Genomic DNA, 27,983 nt, shown 5'->3' with positions numbered 1-27,983 from the left:
TATTATTTGGATCAGCAACACTTGTGCCTCTGTGCCTGAGCAGCACTTAGACCAGGTAACATTTGGTTTACAACACAACAATAAAATCTGCCTTTATTGCAAATAAACAGAGTATTCACCCCTTACAATATTGGTTTAGATGCAGGATTATATTCACTGTTAGAGGATCTAATATTAATATAAAAGGCACATGCACTTCATGTTTTCATACCTCTTTTATTTCCCAAGCAGCGTTAATAGGGTTTTTTAAATATTGTATTTACTTTGTTAAAACATGAAACTATTTCTGTACATTTGTTTGCAATCTGAGAACAAACACCACCAAGTAATCATTTGTACAGTAACAACACATATCAAAACAAAAAATCATCACAGCCCAGAATCTTCCACATCCACCCCCCTCTGCTTTGATTTAAAAGCTGCTCTGGCAGGAGAAGCCTCACCATTATGGTAGCTGAAACAGGAAACAAACACTGCTCTCTTCTAATAATTGTCTCCAGCTGCTTTGATTGGTTGCAGTTAATATTAATAGTATAACCTTTAAAAATTGTGGGGAAAGGTAATACTTTATCTTCACTCCTCATATTAAGGCTCCAAAGCAAGCTTAATGAGAAACCATTAGAAAGTCATAGTGCTAAATAGTATCTTAACTCCCAATTCAGCCTATGTAATTATGGCAGGGCTGCCAGTGCCACTGACTCCTGACCCATCAGCCTCACCTCTGCAGCAGGAGCTGCCCTGCACGGTGCCAGGCTGGCAGCACAGCTGGCACTGTCCCCTTCCCACAGGGACAGCTCCAGCTGTGCTGCAGGCAGGAGCACCGTGGTCTGCACAGCCCTGGATGTGCATCCCTGGCAAGGCAGCCCCAGCAGTGCCTGGAATGGCACAGGAGGGCACAGCTGGCACTTGGGGACAGGCCAGGCACAGCTGGCTCTGAGCAGAGCATCTCCTTCACTACCACAACTGCAGACACTCCTCCAGCCAGCAGTGAGCAAAAATAATTAGTACATACATTAGTAACCGACATCTTAAAGACTTTTAACATATAAAACATTATCATCTTTATGAAAATAGACCAATTTCAGTACAGGCTTGCCTTTCTGGGGAAGGAATCCAGGTACATTTTATAGTTAAAAGGCAAGTGTTCTCCTGGACAGCTGCCGACGCTCTTGTGTAAAATGTCCTTAGAGCAAGACAAACTCCTCTGTGCTAAATCTCTTCAGCCTTTTCTTCTCATCCTCAGAGAAAAGGTCATTTTCTTCATGGAGTGGACTGGAAGCAAAGTCATAGTCTCTAGAATGACCCTTGACAAAAGTAAACAGGGGATATTTCTCCTTGGATGAAGATTTCAGCATCTATAATGTAAAACAAGCCAGATAAAACATTAATTGGAAATTAAGAAATTCAGCAAACACAGATATTCACGTGATGATGACTGCCAAGTAAAAAATGCATTATTTTAATTATGTCATTAGACAAAAGCATTGCAGAATCTAAACCTTTCCTCCTCCTATGAGATATTTACTTCCCTTTCTCAGGCAGCTGCTAATTTCCTGCCTACCCCTGGTTTTGAGCACACAGATCACCTGTATGTGCTGTCAGACCCAGTGCAACAAAGAGAAAGATAAAAGGATAAAAGACAGAAGATAAAACCCTCTACAAAATAGTTAATGGCCATAAGGGTCTCCTCAAGCCCAGGTGTGAATTCTGGAGCAACTGAGCATCCTGGGGGGGATTTTTATTGTGGAATCAGCAGGTGCAATATTCAGTGTTTTTATTAGAAGTTCAAACACAGTCAGCAATGTAAATAAGGCAGGCAGAGCACGTGGCTCAAACCAGATTGGTGACAGTCACAGGGAACCAGGGGGCCCAGAATCTGTGTTTATAAATAAGAAAACTGAGCATGGAGAAAGGGGGTGTGGGGAATGATAAATAATGAAACAGATCAGCAAAACATCTTTAAGAGCAGATAAAACCCCACTAAACACTGAAAAACACTTCAGCCTTTCGGGGGGTTTGGTCCACTGATTTATTTTTTAATTTGTTTTACTTTTTCCTACCTGCTTGGGAAAAACCAGCCCAGTGTTGCAGTGGCTGCAGAACCACATCAGACTAGAGATACACATTGTGCAGAACTAAAAATCACTGAGCACCATTTCAGAGAACAATCAGTCTGAAACAGGAAAAAGTCCCCAAAGAGAGCTTCAAACAGTAAGAACTATTTAAAATATGACAGTCAGGGGTTGAGGGAGCATTTAAAAAATAAGAAAAAATAAATCAATCCCAGTAAAATCCTGAGGTTCCACTGCCTTGTCTGTGTTCAGCTCTACTGAAACTTCCATTTCCACACTGAGGGAGGTGAGGAAACTCTAAACACAGGAACTGGGCAAGGAAATGCCCAAACCAAGTCCAGGGGAACCTGGTCAGGATTTGTGTGACTCTCATCACATCTCAACAGTGACCACAGAGAATCTGAAACTCGGAACAACTTGCAAGTTTCCTAATTTATCTGTCTCTAAACATATAAAGCCATAATGTTTATCCTCAAGTATAAAAGCTAAACCTTATCTCTCACCTCTTATTACCCAAAAAAGCAGGCAGAACATGGATTTATTTAGTTCAGCCTCCACAGGGCACACTAGGAATGCACTGAGCTTTATGGTTCAAAAGTTACCACACTACAATTGCAAAAAAAGGGAAAAATGATGGAAGAGAAAGAAACCACAAAGGATGTGAAGGAAGGATTGCAAGATCAATTGATAGAATGTTTCTGACATTGTCCCTGTATCCAAACTTTCCCCTCTTTTCAAACTGACACTGCCTGAAATGTATTCCTATAAAATAATGTCATTAATATGAAAGAGCTTCTATCTAAAATACCAGGATAATAACTCCAACACTTGGGTCAGTCAAGAGTGTTTTCACAAATTCAGGAAAAAAATCTACTTAATCCCAAACTTGAAAGAACAGAAATAGGAAAACGATAACTTCTGCTGGAACTGATTTTGTAATGAGATTTTTTTTTAACCATGTTATGACATTCTGTGTGAAAGAACAAGAAAACAAGGAAGAACAGAAACTTCACTATTTAAACTTTCCATGGATCTGCTGCTTAGGAACTTCTTTAAATGTTTTCTACATCTCTGGATAAGAATCAAAGAAACAACTTCAGCATCAATCAGTATCTATTTATTATAATCAGCATTAAGTTTAAAAAATGCTTTTTTGGCTGTAGTACTAATACCACTAGTAACAGTACAAATGCCACTTCTCAGGACATTCCAAGTGCTGGACAAACACGAATTCCTTGTGCTGCTGTGGAATATTAACATTGAGTCCATCTGCTGCTGCATCCTTTCCACAGAGCAGCTCAGAGAACACACGGATGATGCTGCATTTCATACCCTCACATACTGCAATAACTAAGGAGAAAAAAACGTCATTCCAATGGGACCTAAATGAATCCAGAGCAGTTTTTCCAGGGGAAGGATGGCTCAGACAGATTTGCTGGGTGGCACCTGCTCTGTGCAGCTCAAACCAGAGCCCTGCAGCTCCCACCAGGAAAAGCCCCTTGTGTTGGGGAGAAATAATGAACAATTCGGGTGTGCTCCAACATTCCCTCCTCCCCATCCCCACCCACGCCCGGGCTGCCCCCCAGCACCCCCCGAGCCTCCCCGGGCCGCGCTCGCAGGGCTGCAGGGACATCGCCACTTCACGAGTGCCACCTCGTGGGCCCGCCCGGCGCCAGCCCCGCTCCGGGAACCCCGCCGGGACCGACCCAGCGGCGTCACCGAGTGCGGGAAAGCAGCGATGAACGATGAACGCCACCGAGGAACGGGCTCTGCCCACGAGGGCGAGGCCCAGCCTCCTCCCGGCCGAGGGATGGTTTGGGAACTCCAGCAGGCACCTACCTTGGTGATTTCTTCAGACGCCTTCTCAAAGTCCTGCACAGTCCTACAGTAAAATCCTATGGTGCAGCTCGGGTCCATTTTTTTGAAGGACATCTTTTTGGGAGAAGGACAGTGGAATGACTGCAGGTTTCCCAGTTCCAAAACACAAAACACGGTGACAGTCAGGAATGGCACAGATCCACGTGTTTACTTCTGTTCCCCTCCAACAGCTTAAAACATCCAATGCCCTGCAGCACCTGAATTAAACCCAGCACACCCTTTGGAAGTGATTTCTCCCACCCTCCCCAAACATTGAAATGATTGCACCCTTCCCCAGCCGTGTAAAGCCTCCTGCTGTTCAGGCTGCATTCCCCAAACTTCCCCACACACACATCAGGTTAGTTTGGAATCTGTCACAGCTCTGCTGCTCCCAGCAATACTTTATGAATATTCCCAAGGCAGAGAAGGTGAATGCTCTTCTGCAAATTGAATTTGTAACAGCTTTTGCACTATCTTACTGCTTTACTACCACTGCCCAGTGCCCCTTCCCTCCCCCAGCCTCCATAAAAGAGACATAATGGAATAAACCAACCTCATGCATTTTCCTTCAGTAAATGAAATGGGTTCAAAAACCCACAAAACACACAAAAGCAAAACCATATTACAATGATCCACAAGTAGGGAAAAACCAAACATGCTCTGCTTTACAAATGGGTTTTTCCTCACGTGAAATCTCTTTCCCTGACAGATGCTGCCCCGCCAGTGCTGTGAGCTGATACTTTCAGCAGCCCTGTTGTAAGACAAAACAAACACAAAACCCCCTTCCCCACACTCCTCACTCAGTTTATGAGAGGAAAAAATAGTATATTCCATCTACCCAGATTCTGTGGTTATTTATTATAGGAGCTGCAGTTGTGGTGAAGCTCTTTGTCCAATACTGCAATTATTTCCTCACCTGCTCTCAGAGGGAGCCAGTCCCCTCCACTCTGCCTCTAACAGCCAGGATGACCCATCATCCTCCCTCTATTAAATCTCTTTTTTTGCTAATCACAAAAATCAATCCACAGAAGACAGCCCTGGTTCCCAAATCCGAGTGTAACCATCCCTGCAGCAGTTTTACATAATAAAATATATTGTTCTTTCCTGGTGATCACAAACCCAAGAGGTATTTCTGTAAAACCTCTGCTAAAAAACATCCACCAAGATGATCTGGGCTATTTCTGCAAGATTGATTTCAGTCACTGCTTTGTCTCCTCACTGTTCCAATTTTATAAACAGCAATTGTATTTTTAATATTAATTCCTGAGTCTTCAAATGCATAAAAAAATAAAGAATAAAATTAAACCCTGCCTTCCACATGCCACAGCAGCAACCCTGTCCCTACAGCTGTGCAGGAGGTTTAATGCTGCACAAATCACTGCACAACAAAGAGAAGTGGGGAGGATTTTTTTTTCCCATTCCTTCAAACAAATGGATGCTGGAAGCCAATACAGAGTGGATTGATTTCCAACTTATTCTGGACAATTTGTCAATTTTGAAAATACTCCCTACAGATAAATCTAACAAGCAACTATCCACACTAAGAAAGCAATTTCTGTTTACTTTTGACATTTCTGGACAAAGATATAATACTATTAAATGCAGCAAGCATTAAATTGCAATCTATTTTCCGTCTGCAGGAAAGCATTAGGATGAGATCAAGCCAAGCTGGCAGCTTGCATACCTTCCAAACACAGCTTCAAACCTTGCTATTATTTAGAAATTCAGATTAATGCCAGTCTGCAGCACAATTTTGAGGCTGAGTCATAGGAACAGAACCCAAAAGATGTGTTTCTAGCTTGGCCACAGCAGGACCTTAAGGAATTCACCTCAGCTCTGCTGCTCTGTGCTCTTCCCACCTTTTGTCTGCTTTTTCCCAAAGTAAAATCTTCAGGGGCACTGGAGCAAAACCCAGTTGTGAGGATAAAGGGAAGGAGCTGGGTGATCATCCCAGGCAGAGCTGGCACTCACCAACTCCTGCTCCAGACACCTCAACAGGACAAACCTGAAGGAATCTCTGAACACAGCCAAACCTCCTGCCTGGGCTATCTGCTGACCCATTCTGCTGCTTCACCCAGAACCTTCTCATTTCCTAGAGAATCCTCCACTTCTATCTTATGTAACATGCTAACTTAAAGCACTTTGTTAAGCATAAATAATGACAAACATGAAGTGTTTGCTGTAAGGCCTTGACACCAGGCCTGTGCAGGCCCTTTGGGATTTTTTATTTATATATGAGTAGTTCTCCTGAACACCATTTGATGGGATTTTGCCCCAGCTCTGCTGCCCTGGCTGTGGATCCCCCTGAGGCTGAGCCAAGAGCTGCTGGAGTTCACCTGAACTTGGGCACAGGACCAAGGAGAGTTTGTGTGGAAGGCTCTGAGGCCACTCAGCTCTTCCTTGCAGCTGACCATATTTTCCCAGGGCAGCTGTAAATTGAGTTCTCTAATCACCTCCTTTAGCTCCATCTATTTCCAGGCTCCTACTATTGAATACCACAGGAATTCTCCCTGATGTTGCTTGTAATTTAAATTAAAAAAAAAATAAAATAAAATGACCAAAAAGACAAACTTATCAACCCCAAATCCAAACAGGCTCAAGATCTACAAATATCATCTATTTTCTTTGATAGAAAATCACTTAAATGAAGTGATCATCTATTTTGGAGATTTTATGGTCATTAAAAAGAAAACAGATGAAGATTAATGAAGTAAAAATTAAACCTCCATATTGAGATTTAACCTCTGGTCATTTTTGTTGATTATAGGCCTATAAAGAAGGGCAGGACATTGATAAATAACATGTAACTGTAAAACCATAAAGCTGCAGCTAGCTAGAACAGCTCTAAATAATTAGTGTTTGATTCATATGGGAAGCAAACAGTGCCAGCTCTATATCCATAGTACCTCAAGAGGGAAATCCTTTATGCTGACATCTACAAAAGATTGGCAGTAATGAGGATCCATGTAAATCAAACTGTCATCTGCAAGGACAAAACAGAAGACAAGTAATTCAAAAAACACCTTATTATTACACTGCTTACAATCCAATTTCTATGCAGAACAGCTGGAAAAAAAGCCAGTGAGTAACTGCTTGCCAGGCTGATACTCATTGACTGAAGCATAGGTTTTTGCAGGACAGATTAACTTTTGCATAATCAAATATGCTTGTATAAGCAGAATTTTTATAAAGTGATGAAACTGTCATTTAATTTTTGGTGCTAAAATTACTTTTACAAACACACAATTATATTCTGGAGTTTGCATATGAAAAATGTATCGCCCTGCTTCATCCTGACAGCAAGAATATATTGCTTGTCATTTAGGCATCAACTAACACCACTTAAAGCAGGAGAGAGTAAATACCTAAATAAGAACTGCCAGGCAGGAACAGCAAACGCTCCTCAAGTTTGGTGAAACAGATAAATTATGCCTTGTTTATGCAACAAGGGAAATTAAATGTACATTTTACAGAATCCAATTACTCCGTGGGGTAAATGACAAATGGCTGGACTTGGGGAGATGTGATGAATTAATAAGGTGCTCATTTTACTATTTTAATCATGCTATTTCCCACTGCTTCTGTATTAACTTCCTAACTCTGAGAGAAAAAATACTGAGGAGACATAACACAGTCAAACACTCACCTTGGAATCCAGCAAAGTAATAGGATTGCTTGGGTCTGCCCCCAATGATGCCAACACAGTACTCCAGGCTCAAAATTCCCTAAAACAAGAACAGGGAATCATTAAGATTAACTAAATATTAAACTGAATTAAAATAATTGCTCTTTGCTCTTTTAGGCAAATGGTTTTGGTTTTTTTTTAGAGATTGACTCCATGACTTCCTGAGGCCTGACCAAAGTGAAACCACAGCAGCAGATATTCCAGAGACTTCCCATGAGATACCACACATGTTTTTGAGGAGGAGACAAAATGTCACACATTGAGCACCAGTTCCTCAGTCCAAATATCCCAATGTTTGAGATTTTCAGCTTTCACACACATTTACATCCTCTGCCCCTGGGGACTCTCTTCCTTTTGCACTCAAAGGGACAAGCCTGGCCACAGCATCAACTTTTACATCCTGGGCAGAAATGCCAGCTGAAGTTAAGAGCAATTAATTACAAGGTCCAGCTCCAAAAGCAGCTGTCCCACATCCAGGCAGGAGAGAGAAACACTCAACAGCCAGGCCCCATAAACATCCCTGCAGGTGGCCTGGGGAACAGAGAAACCAGAACCTTCTGAAGGCTGAACTTTTGGGAAGGGGACATTTCTCAGTGTAAGAAGGGAATTTTTCTTTCAACAAGATCGATATTGGCAGACTACTAACACCAAAGCTTCTCAAGAGAAAATCTTCCCTGCTTAGACAAGGATAAAGTCACTTAAAAACCTCCCCTGAGATGCTACAGAGTCAAATCCAGCATGGTTTACACAGGTTAAGGAAGTGATGCTTATTTAAAATATGAACAAGAAGGTTTCCTTAGAAAACTTCTTTAAAATATAAATGAGAAGGTTTCCTTAGCAAATGCTCTGAGCAGCACAGAACATTCAGGCAGATCAGAGGCAAAGGCTCCAGAGCCAAGGAGGGCAGAGCAGAGAGGGAGCAAAGCTGCTCAGAGTAATGGATAACTGTTTAATCTATGGCAAGCTCCTTGTAGAAGTGAATTATAAAAAATTTATCAATTTTCACCCATAAATATAAAACCCTTTGTAGAAATTACCTCTTGTGCTACATTCTAAAATCTGCATTTTTAACTTAAAGGCAGACTCCAAGAAATGTGGTCACTTCTTGGAACAGCCAGGGAGACACTGGAGTGACTGATTCAGGCAATTGAGAGCTCTCTTATCTCAGCCTCCATCAGGCTGCAACAGCCTTGGAAGGGAGCAGCAGGAATCACTCACTGCAGCCAGCTGAAAACTAAAACTGTCCCAAACCAGCTGTCTGAAACACAGGGAAATAATCAGGGAAAAAATTAATAACAATTTAAGTTCATAACTTGAAGGCCTTTACCAGTCTGTCTTCCCATACCAGTAAAAATCAAAATGTTTTCCTGAAATGTTACAGTGAACAGAGAGCCACAAATAAATCATGTTACAGACTCTCAGCCTTTGTCCGTGCTCCTACACTGGGGTAAATTAAAAATGAACCCAAAATTTTCAGACAGATCAAGAGGAGCATGGACAATGAAATAAAAGCAGCAGGGCTGAGAGAACAAGGCCTTTCCTAAGAGGAGCAAGAGGCAGGATTACAGCACATCTCAGGTACCTGCAGAACCTCTGCTGACAAAGCCACAGCACAGACCTCCCCCCTCTGCCTTCTCCTTCAGTTTGCCTTCTTCCAGCTCATTTTTATTGTGGTAACTGCTTGCTACTCCTGCACCACCCTCCTCAGAAACATTCATCCAGACAGGGAAAAAACCATTCAGGTAGTGAATTAAAATATCAAATAATTCCAGGGGAACAAAGAGACAAAAGAAAATGGGAAGAACAGACAGGCAGCAACTTAAAACCATTTGAACCATTTTCTTATTTAAGAAAATAAGAAACAGGGCAAGGAATGGACTGTATTTATATTTTAAAATGCTGCCTGATCCTTAGTTACATATGCTATTAGAGTCCTGCTAGATTAAATTACCATTTGTAATTTGAGGCACTGCATTAATGTCTTTTCAGGTGGCTGCTGGAGGAGCAGGACAGTTATCACTGCTTTACCAAGGGACATCATGTGCTCTGCAATTATGTCTGATCTTGTAATAGGGAAATTTCAAATCTGTAAAGTCAAACTTTACAACCTTCAACTGTAAAATCCCCACCACAGGTTTAATGGGGAGAATCACCCTCGTGAAGTTGCTTTTCATATCCCCTTGTGCTACTCTGTGAGAAATGATTGAACTCTCATTTCATACCTTTACAAACTCCAGGTAGTCTGTGTTTGTTCTCTCCCCACCGAGTCTCACAGGAACCAGTACAATTACAGCTTTGGTGCCTGCTCTCCCAGAATCCACCAAGGGGCACTGCCTGTCAATGACATCCGAGCTGTAGACTGAGACACACAGAAACATTCACATTTCAAACACAGCCTCCTGTCAATAACACCCGAGCTGTAGACTGAGACACACAGAGACATTCACATTTCAAACACAGCCTCCTGTCAATAACACCCGAGCTGTAGACTGAGACACACAGAAACATTCACATTTCAAACACAGCCTCCTGTCAATAACACCCGAGCTGTAGACTGAGACACACAGAGACATTCACATTTCAAACACAGCCCCCAGGTTTCAGAGACACACCTCCAACGTGGCACCTCAGTGTGACAAACTACAGCTGCAGCCCCTCCAAACCTGCCTGTCCTCCCAAAACACAGCCCAGGTGCTGACAATGTCACACTTTCTGTGCTGCCAAGAGAACACTGAATTTAACCTAAAGCCATGGAGAAGCTCCCAAAATTGAATGACAGAACAAGAATTATAGGTAAGTAGTTTGAATAGAAATGTGTAATACCACATGGTGAAAATTTAAAGTTTTAGAATATAATAATACATATATATAGCAAGATACAGGTTTTAGAACAGTAGCTAGTCCTTCTTCTTCACCTTCTTTATGAGTTTAAGTAATATTGTGTAATTATATTTTAAAAAGTCCACATTACGAGGCACAGGTAGTTAGTTATTAAGTTAAAAGTAAAAATAATTTAAGTATCATTTCTTAATTAGACAGTTTATCCTTAAAAAACCTTACAAAAAGAGAGACAAAACTCCATTTTTAAATTGTCAAAGTCCTATAGAGCTCACAATTTATAAAACTGCAATATAAATAAGAACTAATAGACATCTAAATCCAAACAAAAATACCATCTCACACATTTAACCCCAACCTTAACAAAGAAAAAAAAATAAAACTCAACACCCAGGTGACTCAGAACCAGTTCAGCCTCCTCATTCCCAGCAATATTTTGTGGAATGGGAATTGCTGCTGCTGAGTTGCAATGCCAAGGAAATGCAGAAGGGGCAGGTGAGGAGAAAGCCAATAAATATTTATTGCTGCATATAAACTTCTAAAAGGAATAATTAAAACTTGAAAGCTTCCAACTAACAGAAACATCTCCATGTAAAAGGAGAAGAGGCAATAATTGATTTGCTGATTTGGAATTCCACCATAAAATACCAAACCAGCAATGAACAATCTGCACATATCAAGAATCCCTTTGTCTACATAATCTCAATTTTGTGGATCCACTCACAGGGATTTTTTTCCTTTAAAGCTCTATTGTTAAGTGCTAACTGAAAAGCATAAAAAGCATTTTAAATGTTTGCAAAAATCTACAAAATCACAGTTACCTGTACAATCCTGGGCAACATAGACTGTTACTCCTTGCAGCTCAGGGTCTCTTGCTTCTTCAACAGCTTTTCTAAGTGCAAACACAAAACTATTTGACTTATCATTCATTTAAAAAAATTAACAATAAACAAACAAATTACTTTGGTTTTTTAGAAACAGGTTGATTTTAATTGTTTGTGATAGGAGTTTTTTGTTTGTTTGGGTTTTAATAGCATTTTTTTTTTAATTCAAGACACCTTCCCTTTGTGACAAACACAGGTGGTGGGGTGGGATTTTCATTTGTTTTTAAACACTGGATACCAAGATCCAGCCTGTATATTCCATGGATGTCATGTCACCACATTTTCCAAGCCAAGATGACAATGTCTGGCTATTTAGAAGAAACAATGAAACCCACAAAAACAGGCCCCAAATCCCACAATAACTTCCAATGAAATTCATATTCATTACTTTATTTCTTTCTGTTTATAACCATTTTCTGTCATGTATATTGATGATAAAGGTTAAGTTTGCTGACAAAAATACTATTTTCAATTCACTAGAATTGAATCTCTTTATTTGACCTCAGTTCATGTAACAAGCCACAAATTAGCACCTAGAAATAAAAAGTTTCATCAAAACTTTCAAAAAGATAATTACAAAATTAGACTCTCCTCAAAAGACTAAGAGTAACATACCCAAAAATTAAAATAAAATCCATGTTGATAGTCAGAACTATGGTCATCTATCAGGGACAGCATTTGCAAAGAAAGGAACTGTTCAATATCCAGGATTTAGCTTTGATTTCAAGCACACACCTGCACTGAATGGTCACCATCCCTTTATTCCCCACTCTGTTTTGAGGAGTGGTTTAATGCAGCCATTCCCAAACTATGAGGGAGCTGTCCACTGTCAGTGCTGCTGCAAGAGAGAAAGCTCCAGGAAAGGAAATTCTGCAGGGCTGGAAATCACCCCCGGGGTTGTGGTGAGTGTAACTCTGCACCAAATCCCCCCTGCTCCCACTAGGGAGACAAATCATTTAACAGATAATTTATTAAAGCAAGGAAAAAGTCTGACTGCTTCCACCATGAGAAAAAAGTAGAATAAAGCACATCAAAAATGCTAAATTCCTACATTCCTATTTGCATCTGCATGGATGCATACCTGATTATTTCAGTACAGCTGCACTTCATTAACATAACATTAACACTAAATATCAAATTATTCTATTTATATATGTATATATATAAATGTATAAATGGATGAACTTTGCCTTCTGCTTTTTAAATGATTTATTAGTGATTTGGTTTATAAGTAAACTGGAATCTACTAAAAAAATAAACATCTAAGACTACAAAAAGAACCCCAAAACAATCAAAGAACTGGATATCAAGGCTCACAGCATGGAGAAATTTGACTTTCGACTTTTTTTCTTTAACCACGCTGAATGTCACAGACCCTTTACTTTTACTGGGATATAATTATAATATTAATAGTCCCATGCATTTAAAGTTTCACAAGAATTTGATGTGTGCAAAGAAATGCTGAAAACATCAATTTTAGCTCTGACATTTCATTACACCATCAGTACATTACAGCCCCCAGGTTACAGTATAAAAAAAAAACCTCTAATGTTATGCATGTTCCAAGGTTGAAAGAGTGGTTAGTTTTTAGAACATTTCACTAAATGCAGCTCTACTTAAAAGGGTTTGGGAGGGATACTTGGGATTCCACAAGAAACAGGAATGTTGTGTTTTTTCCTGAAATAAGATTGACAGAAGCTCAGCACTCAGTTCCTGCACCTGCTGCTATTTCCCTTCCTGCCTATGAAAAAGCTCTGGAATTGCTCCTGCTATGGGTGTTTTACAAAGCCAATAATGAACAGTTTGCTGCTCAATTAGGCTGAAGCAATCTCAGGACACTCAGAAATGCTCCTCTGTGATGTGCCAAAGGGAAGGAGCAGAGAACTGAAGGTGCTTTACCTCAGAATGTCCAAAGGAAAAGAACAGAGAGCTGAAGGTGCTTTACCTCAGTATGTCCAAAGGGAAGGGACAGAACTGAAGGTGCTTTACCTCAAATGTCCAAAGGGAAGGAGCAGAGAACTGAAGGTGCTTTACCTCAAATGTCCAAAGGGAAGGAGCAGAGAACTGAAGGTGCTTTACCTCAAATGTCCAAAGGAAAAGAACAGAGAACTGAAGGTGTTTTACCTCAGAATGTCCAAAGGAAAAGAACAGAGAGCTGAAGGTGCTTTACCTCAGAATGTCCAAAGGGAAGGAGCAGAGAACTGAAGGTGCTTTACCTCAAAATGTGCAAAGGGAAGGAGCAGAGAACTGAAGGTGTTTTACCTCAGTATGTCCAAAGGGAAGGAGCAGAGAACTGAAGGTGTTTTACCTCAGAATGTCCAAAGGGAAGGGACAGAGAACTGAAGGTGCTTTACCTCAGAATGTCCAAAGGGAAGGAGCAGAGAACTGAAGGTGTTTTACCTCAAATGTCCAAAGGGAAGGAGCAGAGAGCTGAAGGTGCTTTACCTCAGTATGTGTGCCACCACGGCGGGCCCGTACCAGTCCCCCGCCATCTTCCCGGATTTCTTGCCGTGCTCTATCAGCTGGTGCAGCCCAAAGGCTGCCAGGGGGGAGTCCCCGAACCAGGAGATGATTTTCCTGTGATAAAGCTCGTTCCTCCTCTCGGTGCCATCGCAGTCCCTGCGGGCAGGGCGCCGGGCCAGCAGCCTGGGGTCCCTGTCGGCCGTGAGCGACGCCTCCAGGGAGGCCGTGAGCTTCCTGACGGTGCTGCTGGGCCACGACTCCGAGTCACAGCTGTCCATGGCCAGCGCCTCTGGCCACACCCAGGCTGCAGCAGGAAAAGGGAAAAGCCACAGCAACACTCGTTTTATGGCATAGTTAGCAAAGCACTTCCCTTTGTCCCCCTCATTACAGCGATAATGTGTGTTTTACATGGCGCTGTTAACAGGTGAACAAAGAAATCTGAAGAGCAGCATTTGCTTTGATTTTTCTGGTGACCATCCCAGCCAGCTGAACAAACAAAATACACCTGATTACAGGTAAGAACTCTCTTACATATTAAATACATGACTGTTACTTCAATAGTACCCAAAATCCTTTTATCGGTGTCAAAAAAGAAGTTTCAAAAATCTTTAATTCTTCTTATTTTTCAGTTATTAAAAAACCAGGCAGACCTGAGGAATTATTGAAATGTTTGTAAAAGCAAACATTTCTTCCTGGCAAAATGGCAAAGGAGATCAGCAGAGAAACAGGCAGGTAGGATTGTTTTTATTCCCTAAATTCATTAATTCCTTTAGATTACAAGGCAAATTTGTCTATGTATCAGTGAGTATCTCCAGTCTGCTTTTCCCTATGGATGGTGCATCCCACACAGCATTCCTCCTACAGAATGGGGTCCAGCAGGCCCAGGAAGTTGCTGGAATTGTCCCCCAGTTCCAGCAAGTACTCCCAACACAGAGCCAGCTCAGTGTAAAACCCTCACAGGCCCTGCTGTTCTGGGCTCTCAGCTCCACACTCCAGTCAGTGTCTCTAGCACGGGCATTTCAAAGTAAAACTTGAAATTTCAAATCAAAACTCATTCCCAACAACATTCAGCAATATCTGGAACATTCCACATGGCAGTGGAAGTGTAAATATCTCAGCTAGAAACTTCAGGCAAGTTTTGCTTCCTAACAGAAACAACACCATTAAACGAGAAGGAAAACATCTCTGGGAAAAGAGTAAACAGCCATGGAAAACTTCCTGTAAACATCTAAATATGTTTCCAAAGCTGCCCAGATCTCATAAAAAGCTTTTCAAAAGATAATTCACCAGCTGTCAGAAGACCAAGTGAGGAGCAAAGCAGCCCAGAAAGACCATCCCTACCCCATCTTTCTGTGGATTTGGATTGCCACAGGAACAAGAGCACTCTGGAATCACCCCATCATCTTCCAAATTGGGATACAAGGGGGACACACAAGGAATTCTTTGGAACCATGGATTTTAAAGATAGAAACCTGAGTGCTTTTTGTTTGGGGTTACTTCCAAACGAGCCATTACGCACTCCTGCTCACAGGGAGTCTTCTGGGCAGGTCTTGAATTTCTTTTAAATGTGTATGTATAAGAAGAGTGATATTTAAGGGATTTGTGTTCTCAGCAGAAGTATTTCCACACTTTTTGATATGTGCAGTCAGTTGAAAGAGATAATGAATGTTTTAGAGTTAAATATCCCCAGCCAAAGGCACAATCACAGAGCCAGTCCCACAGCTCAGCCCTGGCACTGCTGGAACAGACTCTGTGCTGCAGCTGGGCTGGGACCTTGCTCCCAGCTTCCCTCAGAGCTGCACAGCCAGGGCAAAGTGGGATCAAAACAGGCTTTCAGAAGGATCTTGTGCTGGAGTGCTCCTGAGAGCCCACAGATGGCTGAGCAAACAATGCCCTGTGTTCTCTCACCCCCCTGGGCAGCCTTGGCTCATTCTGAAGCAAGCAATGGGTGATTGTTATAAAGGGACAGACATTGGGATGGAAGGAAAAGGTGTTTAACTCTGCCAACCTAAAATAGCTCCCTGCAGGACATGGCCAGCCTGGAACAATGAGGAGGACATGGACACTCAGCCCATGACAGCAGGGAGTGCCCACAGCTCCTAAGGGTCCAGCTGGCTGTGCCTGAGGGAGCACTTTGAGACAGACAGTGCTAAGGAAAAAAGGGAAGTTCCTCTCTAAGTACACAGGGGGAAGGGAAGGAATGACACAGTGAACATTTCCACACAGAGAATGATGTATTGAAGTTACATTAGAATCCTTCTAGGAACTCAATATATTAACACCAGGAGAAATTCAATAATGGACAACTTTAGAACTGCTAAAAGAACATCACTTCTGCCACAGCCCACAGCTATGGGCTGGGGAACTCACTCCTACATCTGGAGTTCAAGAAACAATCAAATTTCCAGAGAAAATTTAATTTTCTGGGCATGTGCATGGGTAAGAACACCCAGAGAGGGGGATCCCACTTTTGTGATGTATTAACTCACACCTGGATATTGGGAACTCCACAGAAATTTGCTTTGGCACACTTTGGTTCTCAGAAGAAAAAGGGTAGGACAGCCCAGTCTCTGTGCAATGGGACACAATTCCAACAGGAGTGAGGAACCCACAAGCAAAACCAGCTGGCCCATCAGATTTGGGATGAAAAAGGCCATTTTGGTCTGCACAGAATGCCTGTGCCAACACAGAGATTTCTGTAACTCACCTCTCCCAAGGAAATGAAGCATCAGCCCCTGAGCCAGCAGCATCTGCCCCGTCCGGAGCGTGCAGCCCCAGCCACAGTCTGTGGTGAGAGCAGAGCCCTGGATCTGAGGGAACTCCTCCCTGTAGGTCAGCCAGATCCTGGAAATGAAATCCTTGCGGAACTCCTCCACGTTCCCCGAAATCTCTGTGCTGATTTTGTCAAAATTGGACCCATCTGTAGAGAGCTCCCCAGAGTCTGCAAGGCAAAGCACAGCTTAAGCTCTAATTACTTTGTTATGGCATTCCTGTTATTAGTAACAAATATCAAATTGAAATTTACAAAAATTCACAATTGCCTCAAGTACAACAAAGGAGAGTTGGAAGGCAAACATAACAGAAATGTGACAGATTAAAAAGAAAAAAAGGAAAAATCAAAAGAACCATAGAGACACCACTGTGCCAGTGGAACCACTGACCTGCAAGTAAGTGCTTAATTCACCCAACTGTGAATGGTCAAATAAAGAGAGAGACTTAAAACACTGCACACTGCAAAGTGATAACAAAGGTGTTGGTGCAGTGACCCTGATCAGGCCTTGCCACTATTTCCATCAGGAGTTTTTAGAGAGAAAATCTCCAGCTGATGGAAAATGAAGTGCAAATTACAACACAAATTTTTACAGGAAGCACAAGGTTTTGATGCAAAATCTGAATAAAGCAGGTTAGGATGGGCTGCATTAGAGGAGGACATTTAAATGAGTATTTTCTAAGCTTCTCATATTTACATTTTGTATTTGGTAATTGTTAATGCCAGTCTTTCTAGAAGATTAAAAATACCTTATTCCTGCTGAGGAATGAGTGAAGAGCTCTGTACTCACCCTCAGTTTTGAAGTGGTAACATTTTCCCAGCAGAAAAACTGGGGAGTTCCGACTGAAGTAAGTTTTTGTTTTCAACACCCAACCTAAAATAGATGCAGAACAAATACAAATTTGTGACTGAACTTTCCAAAAGGAAATGCTGACAGCATCTGGTTAAGCCAAAGGTAACCCTTGAAAGGGGAATAAAAAAAGAAGCATTGACATTGGGTTTTGGTCACATAAAAAATGCCATAAAAGGTACAGTGGCTACTATTCCCTTTCAACCATGTGACAGACTCAAAGAAAGCAGGAAAAAAAGCATCTTTTCATCTTGTCAGACATCTTCAAAACAGCTATGATTAATAAAGTTTATCAGAAATCTGGTGGTAAATCTGAGCAACCTCAGTCTTAAAGGGAAAGCAGAAAAATCGAGGAGAGATTAGTAAAGGGCACACTTGAAAATCTGGTTGCTCATAAACAAATTACTGATGTTCAGCTGTGGAAAAATGTTACTCAAGGGTAGATTCTTCAGTGGAGTTTGTAACTCACACACCATCCTATTTTCTTCTATAAAAGCACATCTATAAACAAAATAAATCTTTGTACAGATGATTTCATATTATCCCTGTTTAAAAGCCTATGCAAATCTAGAGTAATTTACAAAATATATTTACTGTTTCCAAAAGAAATCATTTTAAGTAAAATTATGCAAGATTTATTTGAAAAAATGAAAAGCTAAGGAAGTTTTATAGTGGGGCTTGTTTATAACATCAAAGAAAAACCTGTTACAAGGGCCATATTGCATTTGTAGTATTAATTAGTTATGATTGCATTCATGCCAACAAGAAACACTCCATTCCTTTTAACGAGGACAGATCTCCCCACACTGTGCTCCACTCACTGTATTTCATGTTGTGCCATGCAGACATAAACTTTGATTTGATCTTTTCTACTTCATCTGTCCCCGTGGCCTCCATATTCAAATTCCAGAGAAAAAGCCATCGCTGTCTTGTGAGGCTTTCAGTTCTGCTGCTGCAAAAACCAAAACATAAACACTCAGCATCATCCCCCACCCAGGCCCTCGAGCCCAACATGGCCAGGAACAGCAATAAACTCACAGAACCCTCCACACCAGGCACTGAGAAGCAATCCCGTGTCCCATGAATAAGTAATAAAATAATTTAATTCCAAATATACACCAATAAAAGCACTGCACAAAGCTAAATAAAAGATAATGTTCTCCAGCAGCTCTGCCTTGTACCACGAACTGCTCCAGAGCACAAAACCTGTGCTGGCACACGAGCACACTCATTGTAGCAGCACTGAGGTGCAGAGCTGACATGCAGCCCACTGAACAGAAAAGATGCTCTTCTTTTCTGCTGAAGAGAAAACAAAAAGCACTTTTTGTGTAAAAATCCACCACAGTGCAGGCTAGTTTTGTAAAAAATCCTGATAAATTTGCTAAGGAAATGCATCTTTACAGGCTCTTTCTGTGCTGCAAGATAAGACAGATTTCACCTTAAAAGCAACCTGAACTGGTAACAATTGGTAATAAAGAAATAAATAGGTAATTGGTAATGCCTCTATCCCTGTTTCCAATAAATCTGGGAAAATAGGACAGAATCCCCTCCACAGCCCAGCTGCCCCATTTGTAACAGGAAGTTTGCTGTTAATTAACAGAACTTCCTTCACCAGGTGTAATCTGTCAGTGGATCACCTGGAAATACCTGACACACAGAGTTTCTGGATGGCATTTGGTGGCCCAAAGCCTTGCACAGAGAGATGAAAAATTAAGAGCTCCTGCTCAACAGCAGCTCTTGTGGGACATCAGAAGCTGATCAACAGTGGGACATCACTGCAGCCTTCACAGAATTTTTATCTAAGTTCTGACAGCACCAGCTGACCTGAGCAACAGTGAAATTCCTCATGTAATTCAAAACTTGAGCCGAGAAAAACCTCCTTGCTATAAAAGGAGTATCTAGAACTGTATTTACCTTTCTATGTGCTATTCTCCATGGAACAGGGATCAAAAGCAGGACAAAGCCTTAACTGGGTCACTTCTCTCCACTGGGAACGAATTTTAAGTAAACCCAATCACTGACAGTGTAATTAAGGAGAGGGTGAAGGTGTCAGGGTGGCAGCATCACCTGAGGGTACTCACACACATCCTCGTTTTGGGCTCTGCAATCTGCTGCCCAAACCACCCCTACCACTTTCCCACTATTCTCTCATAAAAATCTGACTTTTGACAGAAAAATAAGCAATGCCAACTCACAAACATGAGGGAAGGCTGAGGTTTTCCTAGTGAAAATAACAAGCGTTTACATCCCTGCTGTGATTAGCCTTGTGTTAAGCTGGGGAAGGAAGAAAAGGAGAATTTCAAGCTGGGTTTTAACTTCCTGCCCTTTCCTCCCATCTTTTTTTTTTCTTTAGGAAAAAAAGGAAAGCCTGACTGTATGACCAGCTCCAGACAGCAAAGCGGCAAAATGAACTTTTTCAGGAGGAGTGTTTGGTCCTGTGTTCCCTCACATGATCCATCAGCAACAACCATTTATCCAGACACCACTGATTGCCCTAAAAACCAATTCCTGTAAAAGCTTCCTCTGGCTAAAATTAGAAATGAAACAAACTCTACAGTCTGAAACGGCTTGAAGACAAAATTATGTAAATGAGAAAAAAGCTAATTTTCTTTTCACCACAGCACATTTATCTTTCCTCCTGGTACATTTCTTCTCTGATATTATGCTAAAGATGCAAAAAGGGCTTCCAAGAATGCTAACACAAACCAGGTGGAATTTTTTCATGAGGAAAACACAGGTTCTTGCCATCAATGTAAGAAATCGTCAGTAAGAGTTTCACGACATTAATGGAACAGCACCAGGAATATTAAAGGTCCCGGGAATATTAAAGCCTTGAATATCAAATGACAAAGCGCAAGGTTTTGTCCCGAAGTTGCCGGATTTCTGAAGTTGTCGGATGCTCATCGACGATGATGTTCCCTCAGGGAGAGCAGGACACGGCTGGAACTGAGCCCCAATTCCTGAGCCCCCTGAAGGGATCCCTGCCGGGAGCGGCCGGGTGCTCACAGGGATGGAAAACACCCCAAAACCCCCAAAACAGCGTTTGTGTGCATAAACAGCAGAAAAGCCACGCAAGCTGCCGGTAATACCGCAGCGGGAAGGATGAATGAAGCCTCAATGGGGTAATTATGAGATAAATGATCTGCTATTAACTAAGACTTGGCTGGTTTTCATTCGTACCTTGAGGGAGCCCGGAGCGGCAGCGGCGGCGGTCAGCGGCACCCACACGGAAGAAGGACAGGGAGCAGAGGCCGGAGGTCATTTCTGAGGCGCTGCAAACACATTCGAGGGCAGTTAGAAACGATACTGGGAAGGCGGCTCGCCAAGAAAGCCAGATTATTCCTCAGTCCTGCAGCAGGGACGGAGCGCTTCGCCCGGCAGGACTCGCAGCCGAGCAGGAGCCCACACGCACCGCGGCAAGGGGCTCGGCGGCTCCCGGCCCCACAGGACACGGCCGCGCCCAAGCTGCCGCTGCAAAGAGCCCGTCCCGCCGCCGCCGCCCGCCGCTCACCCCTCACGGAGCCGCCTCCGCCATGCCCGGGGCCGCCCGGACAGCGCGCGGCCTCCCGGCGCTGCTCCGGCCGCGGCGCAGCGGCGCGCGAACTACAACTCCCGGCGGGCGCCGCGGCGAGGGCGAGGCGCGGCCAGCTGCGGGCTGCGCGCAATGCACGCTGGGAAGTGTAGTCCGGAGGGAGAGAGGAAGAGAACGGAGGAAGAGGAGGGAAGGAGGGAGGAAGAGGATGGAGGGAGGTGGCGGGGCCGCGCCGCGGCTGGAAGCGAAATCCCAGCCCCTTCACGGGTCTGCGGCTGTCCTTTAACAGCGCTTCTTTCTTTGCTCGGGATTTTTTAGGAGGGGCCTGGTTTTGTTTTGATTTTTTTTTTTTTGTGGTTTTCTTTGGGTTTGGTTTTTTGGTTTTTTTTTTTGGTGCATGTGTGGTTTCCTTCTTTTGGTTTAGGTGGTTTCGGTTTTTTGGTTTTTGTGGGCTTTTTGTTACTTTTCTTTTTACTTTTGTTTTTTAATTTCGTGTCTTTTGATTCCTTCACAGCAAAATGCTTCCCCAGATCTCCAAACTCCCTGAAGGATTTCAATTTCCAGCCTAAATACCCAGCCGAGTGTGCTCCGATTCAATTCTCTCCTTTATTTCCTACCTTAAAAGTCACATCAAAACCACTGCATCTCCTCTCACTCTCCTGAGGGGTTTTTTAGGTTTTTAAAAAGTGTCTTGTAAAGTAGGTTCTTCATTAATCTGTTTGTCTTAAGCTGCTTAAAAATACTCATTGGCTGTATCGGGAGCCGAGCTTAAAAAAAAAAAAAAAAAAAGTGCAGGATTGGTGGAGGATTGAGCTGAATTTCTCAGCTGTCTGGAACTGGCATTAGTGCTCCACCAAGACCCTAATATTCCTGCTTTCCCTGGTACTCACCAGCCCAATTTTGGGTTCATGAAGCAAAGTCATGTGGTTTTTTTTTCCATTTTGTGATTTTACTGCCTTCTGCTGGTCAGAGACGATCAGGCTGAGCTTAATTTTTTATAATCAGCACATGATCTAACATTTAGCTGCAGTGAGCTGCCAACAATAGATGCTTTGTATATTTCGTGGTGTTTTGGTTTGGGTTTTTTTTTCCCTGCAGCCTCATGGATATATTTCACATAGGAGGGTTGATCAGTAAAGAGGATTGTAGGTTTTAATGTGCAGACTACATCTTGTTCCAAAAGTCTGCTGTTGGCCTGCGGTGGGGATGTAGCAGATCACCTTTCTAATCCTTCCCTGCTTGCCCTTTGCTCCCAAGATAAAGAAAAAAAGATTTAAAAATAAAAACCCCTGTTGCTGTTTGCATAAACTCATAAAACTGTGACAGTGCAGAAAGAAAGAGGCCTGCTGCCTCCAGAATTTCATGATCTGTTCTAGGAATTATAGTTGTTTAAAGTTTTATCTTTGCTTTTATTCCCTGAGACAGAGATGGATGTTCTTGTCTGTCTGTGTAGGGGCTGCAAGGTGGAGAGCTGAGGAGCTGACAGGGCTTGGATCTGCCTAAATGTGCAAGGAATTATCCAGCTGATCAAAGGAAATGGCTCTTCCCCTTCCTGCACCTTCCTGCTCTCAAATTTAATAACCATGCCCTGAATTGATGGGCCACACCTGGATATACCCTGTAAATCCCTGGGCAGGCAGGGGATGAGAGGGAAGGTATTTATTTTCTGCCTTTTTTGCCACACAAAACAAAGCTTTGATTGCCAAATAATCACTCAGGCAACCATAAATAATTGTCTGTAAAAGAGAGAGTTTTCTTCACATCCACCAATTCCTATTTCTGTAGGAAAGGTTTGCAGAGGGAGTGGGAGGGAACTGAGTTCAACAGACTTATAACAAATATCACAGAGTTCACACTTTCAACATTTTAGTGACATATAACCATCTCTGAGCTCCATTTGAATGGCACAAGGAGATTTTGAAAAAATATAATTTGTCTCTATTTTTTAATAGGTGAACAAGGTGTGTAACATCAAGTGGCAATGGCAAGATTAAACATTAGACGAGATACTCTGATTTATGGAAATACACAACATTTATCCTCCAAACACTGCAGAATGGTAAGAGAACACTGGGCAGTGGGGAATGAAGCTTCTGCTCCTGCCACTCTTCCATCATCAGTAATCTGCAATATATTTAGAAAAGCTCATTAAACATTTGGCCAAATGTGCTTTCCCAAACATTGTTGCCTGAGGAGAGCAGACCTTGGGTCAAGTAGCTGGAGAGAAGGGAATTTTCCTCATTTATTTTTAGCTTCATTTCCTAGGGAAGTAAGCCATCTGTGGTCTGTTTCCCTCTGGAAAGTTTGGAAACTGCTCTGAGTTCAAGTTTGCAGGGCCTCAGAGATGTTAAATAACTCCAGTTTTTGTGGGAGTGGCTGCTCAGGTCAATGGAGACTCTGGCACAGGAAAAGGGGAGAACATGGGAATTCAGACTGTGAGAGTTTGTGCATCTTTCAAACACGATGAAGGTGAAAGGACAGCAGGAGCTGGATTGCTCTGATGTAGTTCCCCCCAAAATTAGCCAGCAAACTTCTGCTGGGACCACTCAGTCCCTCCAAATCCAGATTTCCTTTGTCCCAGGAGCAGGGTAAGGAGGAGGAGGCTTCAGCAGGATGAGTCTGTGCCCAGGCTACCCTTAATGAAAGATCCTAATTATGCAAAGGGAAATAAAACACATTAATACCATTGATAGGGTGCTGAACTGGTAAAGGTTGAGAGCTGTGCTCGGGGTGGAAACATGAACTACAAAAATGATAAACATGAGCAGGAATTAATGGACGGAATTAATGGAAGCTCACTTGGGAAGACTTTGAGTCCTTCTCTGGGTAGATTTAATTTCTTGAACCCACCTTTTGAAGTGAAGAAATGCTAAATAAATGTGCCAGGAGACAGTAGAGCAGAAGTGAAGCTGCCATCAAACACCACCATGTGAAGAAGGCTCTGGAAAGGCTGGTACAGTTCTGTAAAGGAAGTAACAGGGATGTCAGGGACGTAGTGAAGGCTGCAGCAATTTGGAGAGTCCTCCCTCCTTCAATCTCCTGGTTTCTCCAGGAAAATTTGGGTACTGGGCAGCACATTCTCTCCTGCCAGAGCTGTCCAGAGGAGATGGTGTTTGTGACACTCGTGTAACTCTTTATATTTAGAGAGTTTTTGCCAGGAGAGCCGGGGTTTGGCCCTTCCCGGTGCTGCCAGGAGGTGGCTCCCTGCATTTGCAGTCCCTATTTACGCCTTTGTTTATGGAATTACTCCGGACGCCTTTTCCCTGGAAAATGTTCCCCTGCCTTTGCCCTGAGGAAGTTTACGTCAGGAGAACGAGGAAGCCCTGGGCTCAGGAAATAATCTGCGAACAGGCAAGGCAAGGATCAGTTCGCTTCTGACCAAATGTTTTCTGGCTGGGATCCAAAGGGATTTTTCTTGTGCAGAACCTAATCTTGTAAGATTAGGGTCAAGGAGTTACATGTGTGTTGGTAGGGTGCACTTACCAATATATAGCCCAGTAAAAGTCATCCTCAATTATAAAAAAATCATTTTAGTCGCATGTTTTAAAGGATGCAGGTGGTTCATGGTGAATTAATTAAATGCTGCTTCATTCTTCCACTTCCAGTGTCCTGTGTCCAGGCCATGGATCCTTTTTGGAGGCAGGGATGTTTCCCAAAGGCTGATGTGTTCTTCTGTTGGAACCCAGCGTGGAACAAGCCAGGTTCCTGCTTTTGCTTCCTAAAACATGGTGAGGAATTACAGTGTGTTAAAGAAGAGTAGCTATTCAGTATCCTCATAATGGTGGTAAAATTCCAGGTTTTACATTGGTTACTATGTAGCCTCTATTCAAACATTAATTAAAATTAACTTGGGCTGTCTGGAGGTATTAATTGCATGTACACAGCCCCTCCACTCTTGATTTGTCTTCACCCTCACTCTGAGGTACCAGACACCCTTGAGGACAAGAAACTCTGCAAAATAAACAGTGTAGCACTCCCAGGACATCATGAATCACACACAATTTCCCCCTGTTTTAAAAGAAAATGGTTCCATTTGCAAGAAAACTTGCCACACAAGTGTTGTTTCTGAATCAGGGATCTGCTAGTTCCTAAAGAATTATTTTTTGTGCAGCTGTAATTCCATGTAACAAGTTTCTCTGGTGGTCACATTCTCCTCTTTGCAAAGCTTGTTTGTTTCTTCAGATCAAGCATTTCCTTCAGTTTATTCACTTCTAGGATGACAAAACAAGAGGCACAAGGATTGTGACTGTGCCTGTAAGAGGCAACCCTCACCTTAGTACCCGAAATAACACTGACACCACCACCTCAGTCCCCCCATGTTCTTACCATGAATTTTTTCTTTGGCATTATTTGATTTATAATGGCTAAAGACTGCACTTTTTTTCTCTCTTATTTCTTCAGTTTTTTCCTTGACTTCTCTTGGTTAATCCTGCATGCACTGCAAAATTTAGGGTCAATCTGCAGAAGCTCTTGGGGTTTTTTGCAAGGTCACATGTACATTTCTACCAATGTTAGTGATCTCTTACTATTTGAACCCACACACTTTATGGACTTGCTGATCACTATCTGAAAAGTAATGAGGAATAATTTTCTGGAATTCGCTGGGTATTGACTATTAATTGAGGGATTTTGCTCGTATTTAACCCAACTATATGGAGAAAACCTATTTCTTTGCAAAGCAATGCCCTCCTGATGTGAAGGCAATAATATAATAATATTATATATATATTACTTTATATATATATATATAAATAAAATATATATTATTTATATGGAATAGAATATATGTTATTGGATAATATAATGTAATATAATATAATATGTAGATATTATATAGATAATTTATATATATCATATATCTGTATTGATAGAGGTCCATTTTAAATCCAGGTGGGATGGCTGGAGCTCCTCTGGGCCAGCTCTCAGCTACAGAAAAAGTCAAGGAAAAGCAAAGGAGACATCAAAACTCAGCAAGTAGTGCCCAGAGCCTCACCAAGGTCCTTTCTCTGTGGTAATGACTGGCAGGAGGGGAAAATGAAACCTAAAATCCCAAAGGTCTGCAGTGGACCTTGGGTACTCCATGCCCTCTGTGTCAGGGCTGCTGGGGCTGGGCTGCTCTTTGCACCCTCTGGCAGCAGGAAGAGTTTTCCTCTCACAACTGCAGATTCCCAGTTTTGGTCTCAGTGTTTGGGTTAGGCAGGGGTATTTTGGCCTCCTGCATTCCAGACTGGTGCCATTTGGGGTATAAAAAAGGGGAGAAGAGGAAGCATTGCTGGTGATCCCTGATGCTTTGGTCTGTTCTTGTGAGCACACACGCTCAGATTTGGGAATTTGATCTTAAAATTCCAGACTGCTTTGGGTTGGAATCCAAATCTCATCCAGTTCCATCCCCCTGCCATGGCAGGGACACCTCCCACTATCCCAGGCTGCTCCAAGCCCTGTCCCACCTTTCCAGAGATGGGGCAGCCACAATTTCTGTGGATGTAAGGAGGTAAATCTCTTATCCCATGCACAGTGTGAGGCCCTTCTCTGGTATGCAGTTCCACATGCTGGCAGCAGCTCCAGAGCAAGAGTCTTTTGTCTTGGCTGAGGTCTGTGGGACATTTCCTCCCCTCCCCCTTGGAGAAGAACATCCCTTTCTCAGTGCCTACAATGGGTCTTTGCTCCCAGGGTCTCTGTCTGTGTGACACATGACAGCACCTTTGTGTCCTGGGGCACAGCCTCACCCACAGGGAGTCACTTGGTGGCTGCACTAAATCCCCTGGCAGCACTCACACACAGATATTTGCAGATTTTAGGGCACTGCCTGTGCAAACACACACAGACAGCAGAGCAGAGGAATTGCACACAGCTGGAAACCAGCAGCTCCTGCCAGGGGAAGGATTGGTGTCCTCCATGTGAGGGAAACCTTCACACAACCCAAGCAGATGGAGTGAGGGGAATTAACACTCCTGCTTTGGGACACTTCCTGGGTGACTATTAATAGTTCCCTGGGTTGGATTAGTGCACAGCATATGTTGGGTAGCAGGGACGTGGTGTTATCTGCTAGATCATGTCCTGGGCTCAGTCTTTTCTTGAAGTCACAGAACAGTAATTTTTGTTAATGACTCCCCACCTTCTACTTCCTCTTCCCCTTAGATAATCCCAAACCATGATGTGGTTGGAGACACTGCTAGTAATGGCATGTTTGGTGGGAATGGATGGTACAGTCTTCCAACCATCTCCTAAATCATCATTAGGGACAATTTTTAGCCTTTTTGAAGGAAAAGATGGGATGATACGGGGCAGGATTGACTGGGAGCCCAGTTTTGTCTGGCCAAGGGACCTGGCCATGCCCTACAGACCTGTGACACCCAGCAATGTCTTAAGCTGCACCAGGGAGGGTTTAGGTTGGACATGAGGAGGAATTTCTTCATGGAAAGGGGGATTAGACATTGGAAGGGAGGTTTGGAGTCCCCAGCCCTGGAGGTGGCACTCAGTGCTCTGGGCTGGTGACAAGGTGGGGACTGGGCACAGCTTGGATGATCCTGGAGGGCTTTTCCAACCCCAGTGATCCTGGGATTCTGGTGCTGCCAAGGGTTGGTCTGGCAGCAGTTTTGGTCTGAGGGCTAGGGAGCGATGCTGAGGAGCCTTTTTCCCCAAACCACTGGAAGATCCCCATCAGTGCTGAGAACAGCCTCAACTACTCTGCTCTCACTCGGGAATAACGCGGCACTGCAAGGGGAGCCCCAGGCCGTGGGGGTCAGGACCTGGGGATGGGGACAGGGGACGGAGATGGGGACAGGGATAGGGACAAGGGCAGGGATGGGGACAAAGGATGGGGATAGAAGCAGGGATGGGAATGGGGACAGAGGACTGGATTATGGACTGGGGAAGGCATGGGCACAGAAGACGGGGATAGGGATAGGTGCAGCGATGGGGACAGGGGACGGGGATAGGGTCGGTGGCAGGGATGGGGACAGGGGCAGGGACGAGGACAGGGATGGGGAATAGAGACAGGGGCACGGATGAGGACAGAGGACGGGGGTAGGG

The 27,983-nt window shown here is 43.1% G+C and overlaps 1 protein-coding gene across 1 annotated transcript; it reads right to left on the bottom strand.

Annotated features, from left to right (window-relative positions):
• Nucleotides 1-61: 61 nt before the first annotated feature.
• On the bottom strand, nucleotides 62-21,009 carry ATG4C (autophagy related 4C cysteine peptidase). The gene is made up of 12 exons (XM_058030536.1): nucleotides 20,931-21,009; nucleotides 20,600-20,691; nucleotides 18,241-18,371; nucleotides 17,360-17,443; nucleotides 16,507-16,740; nucleotides 13,782-14,103; nucleotides 11,274-11,344; nucleotides 9,837-9,973; nucleotides 7,576-7,654; nucleotides 6,836-6,912; nucleotides 3,912-4,031; nucleotides 62-1,355 (listed from the first exon to the last, which is right to left on the bottom strand). Exons 3-12 carry the CDS (start codon nucleotides 18,314-18,316, stop codon nucleotides 1,185-1,187), a joined length of 1,371 nt encoding a protein of 456 aa, XP_057886519.1. The 5' UTR covers nucleotides 18,317-18,371; nucleotides 20,600-20,691; nucleotides 20,931-21,009; the 3' UTR covers nucleotides 62-1,184.
• Nucleotides 21,010-27,983: the final 6,974 nt, after the last annotated feature.

The sequence above is a fragment of the Melospiza georgiana genome, chromosome 9 (genome assembly GCF_028018845.1).
Source record: "Melospiza georgiana isolate bMelGeo1 chromosome 9, bMelGeo1.pri, whole genome shotgun sequence".
NCBI classification, from domain to species: Eukaryota; Metazoa; Chordata; class Aves; order Passeriformes; family Passerellidae; genus Melospiza; species Melospiza georgiana.
This window is presented reverse-complemented; position numbering and strand designations above follow the sequence as displayed.

Bases quoted from the DNA above. Each gene is read 5' to 3' on its own strand.
- ATG4C (XM_058030536.1), bottom strand. From the start codon at position 18,316: ATGGAGGCCACGGGGACAGATGAAGTAGAAAAGATCAAATCAAAGTTT. The intron at 4,032-6,835 runs GTACTATGGATA...GGAAACCTGCAG, and splicing joins TAAAGGATTTCCCTCTTGAG to TCATTCCACTGTCCTTCTCC. The intron at 1,356-3,911 runs GTAGGTGCCTGC...TTTACATTATAG, and splicing joins CGTCTGAAGAAATCACCAAG to ATGCTGAAATCTTCATCCAA.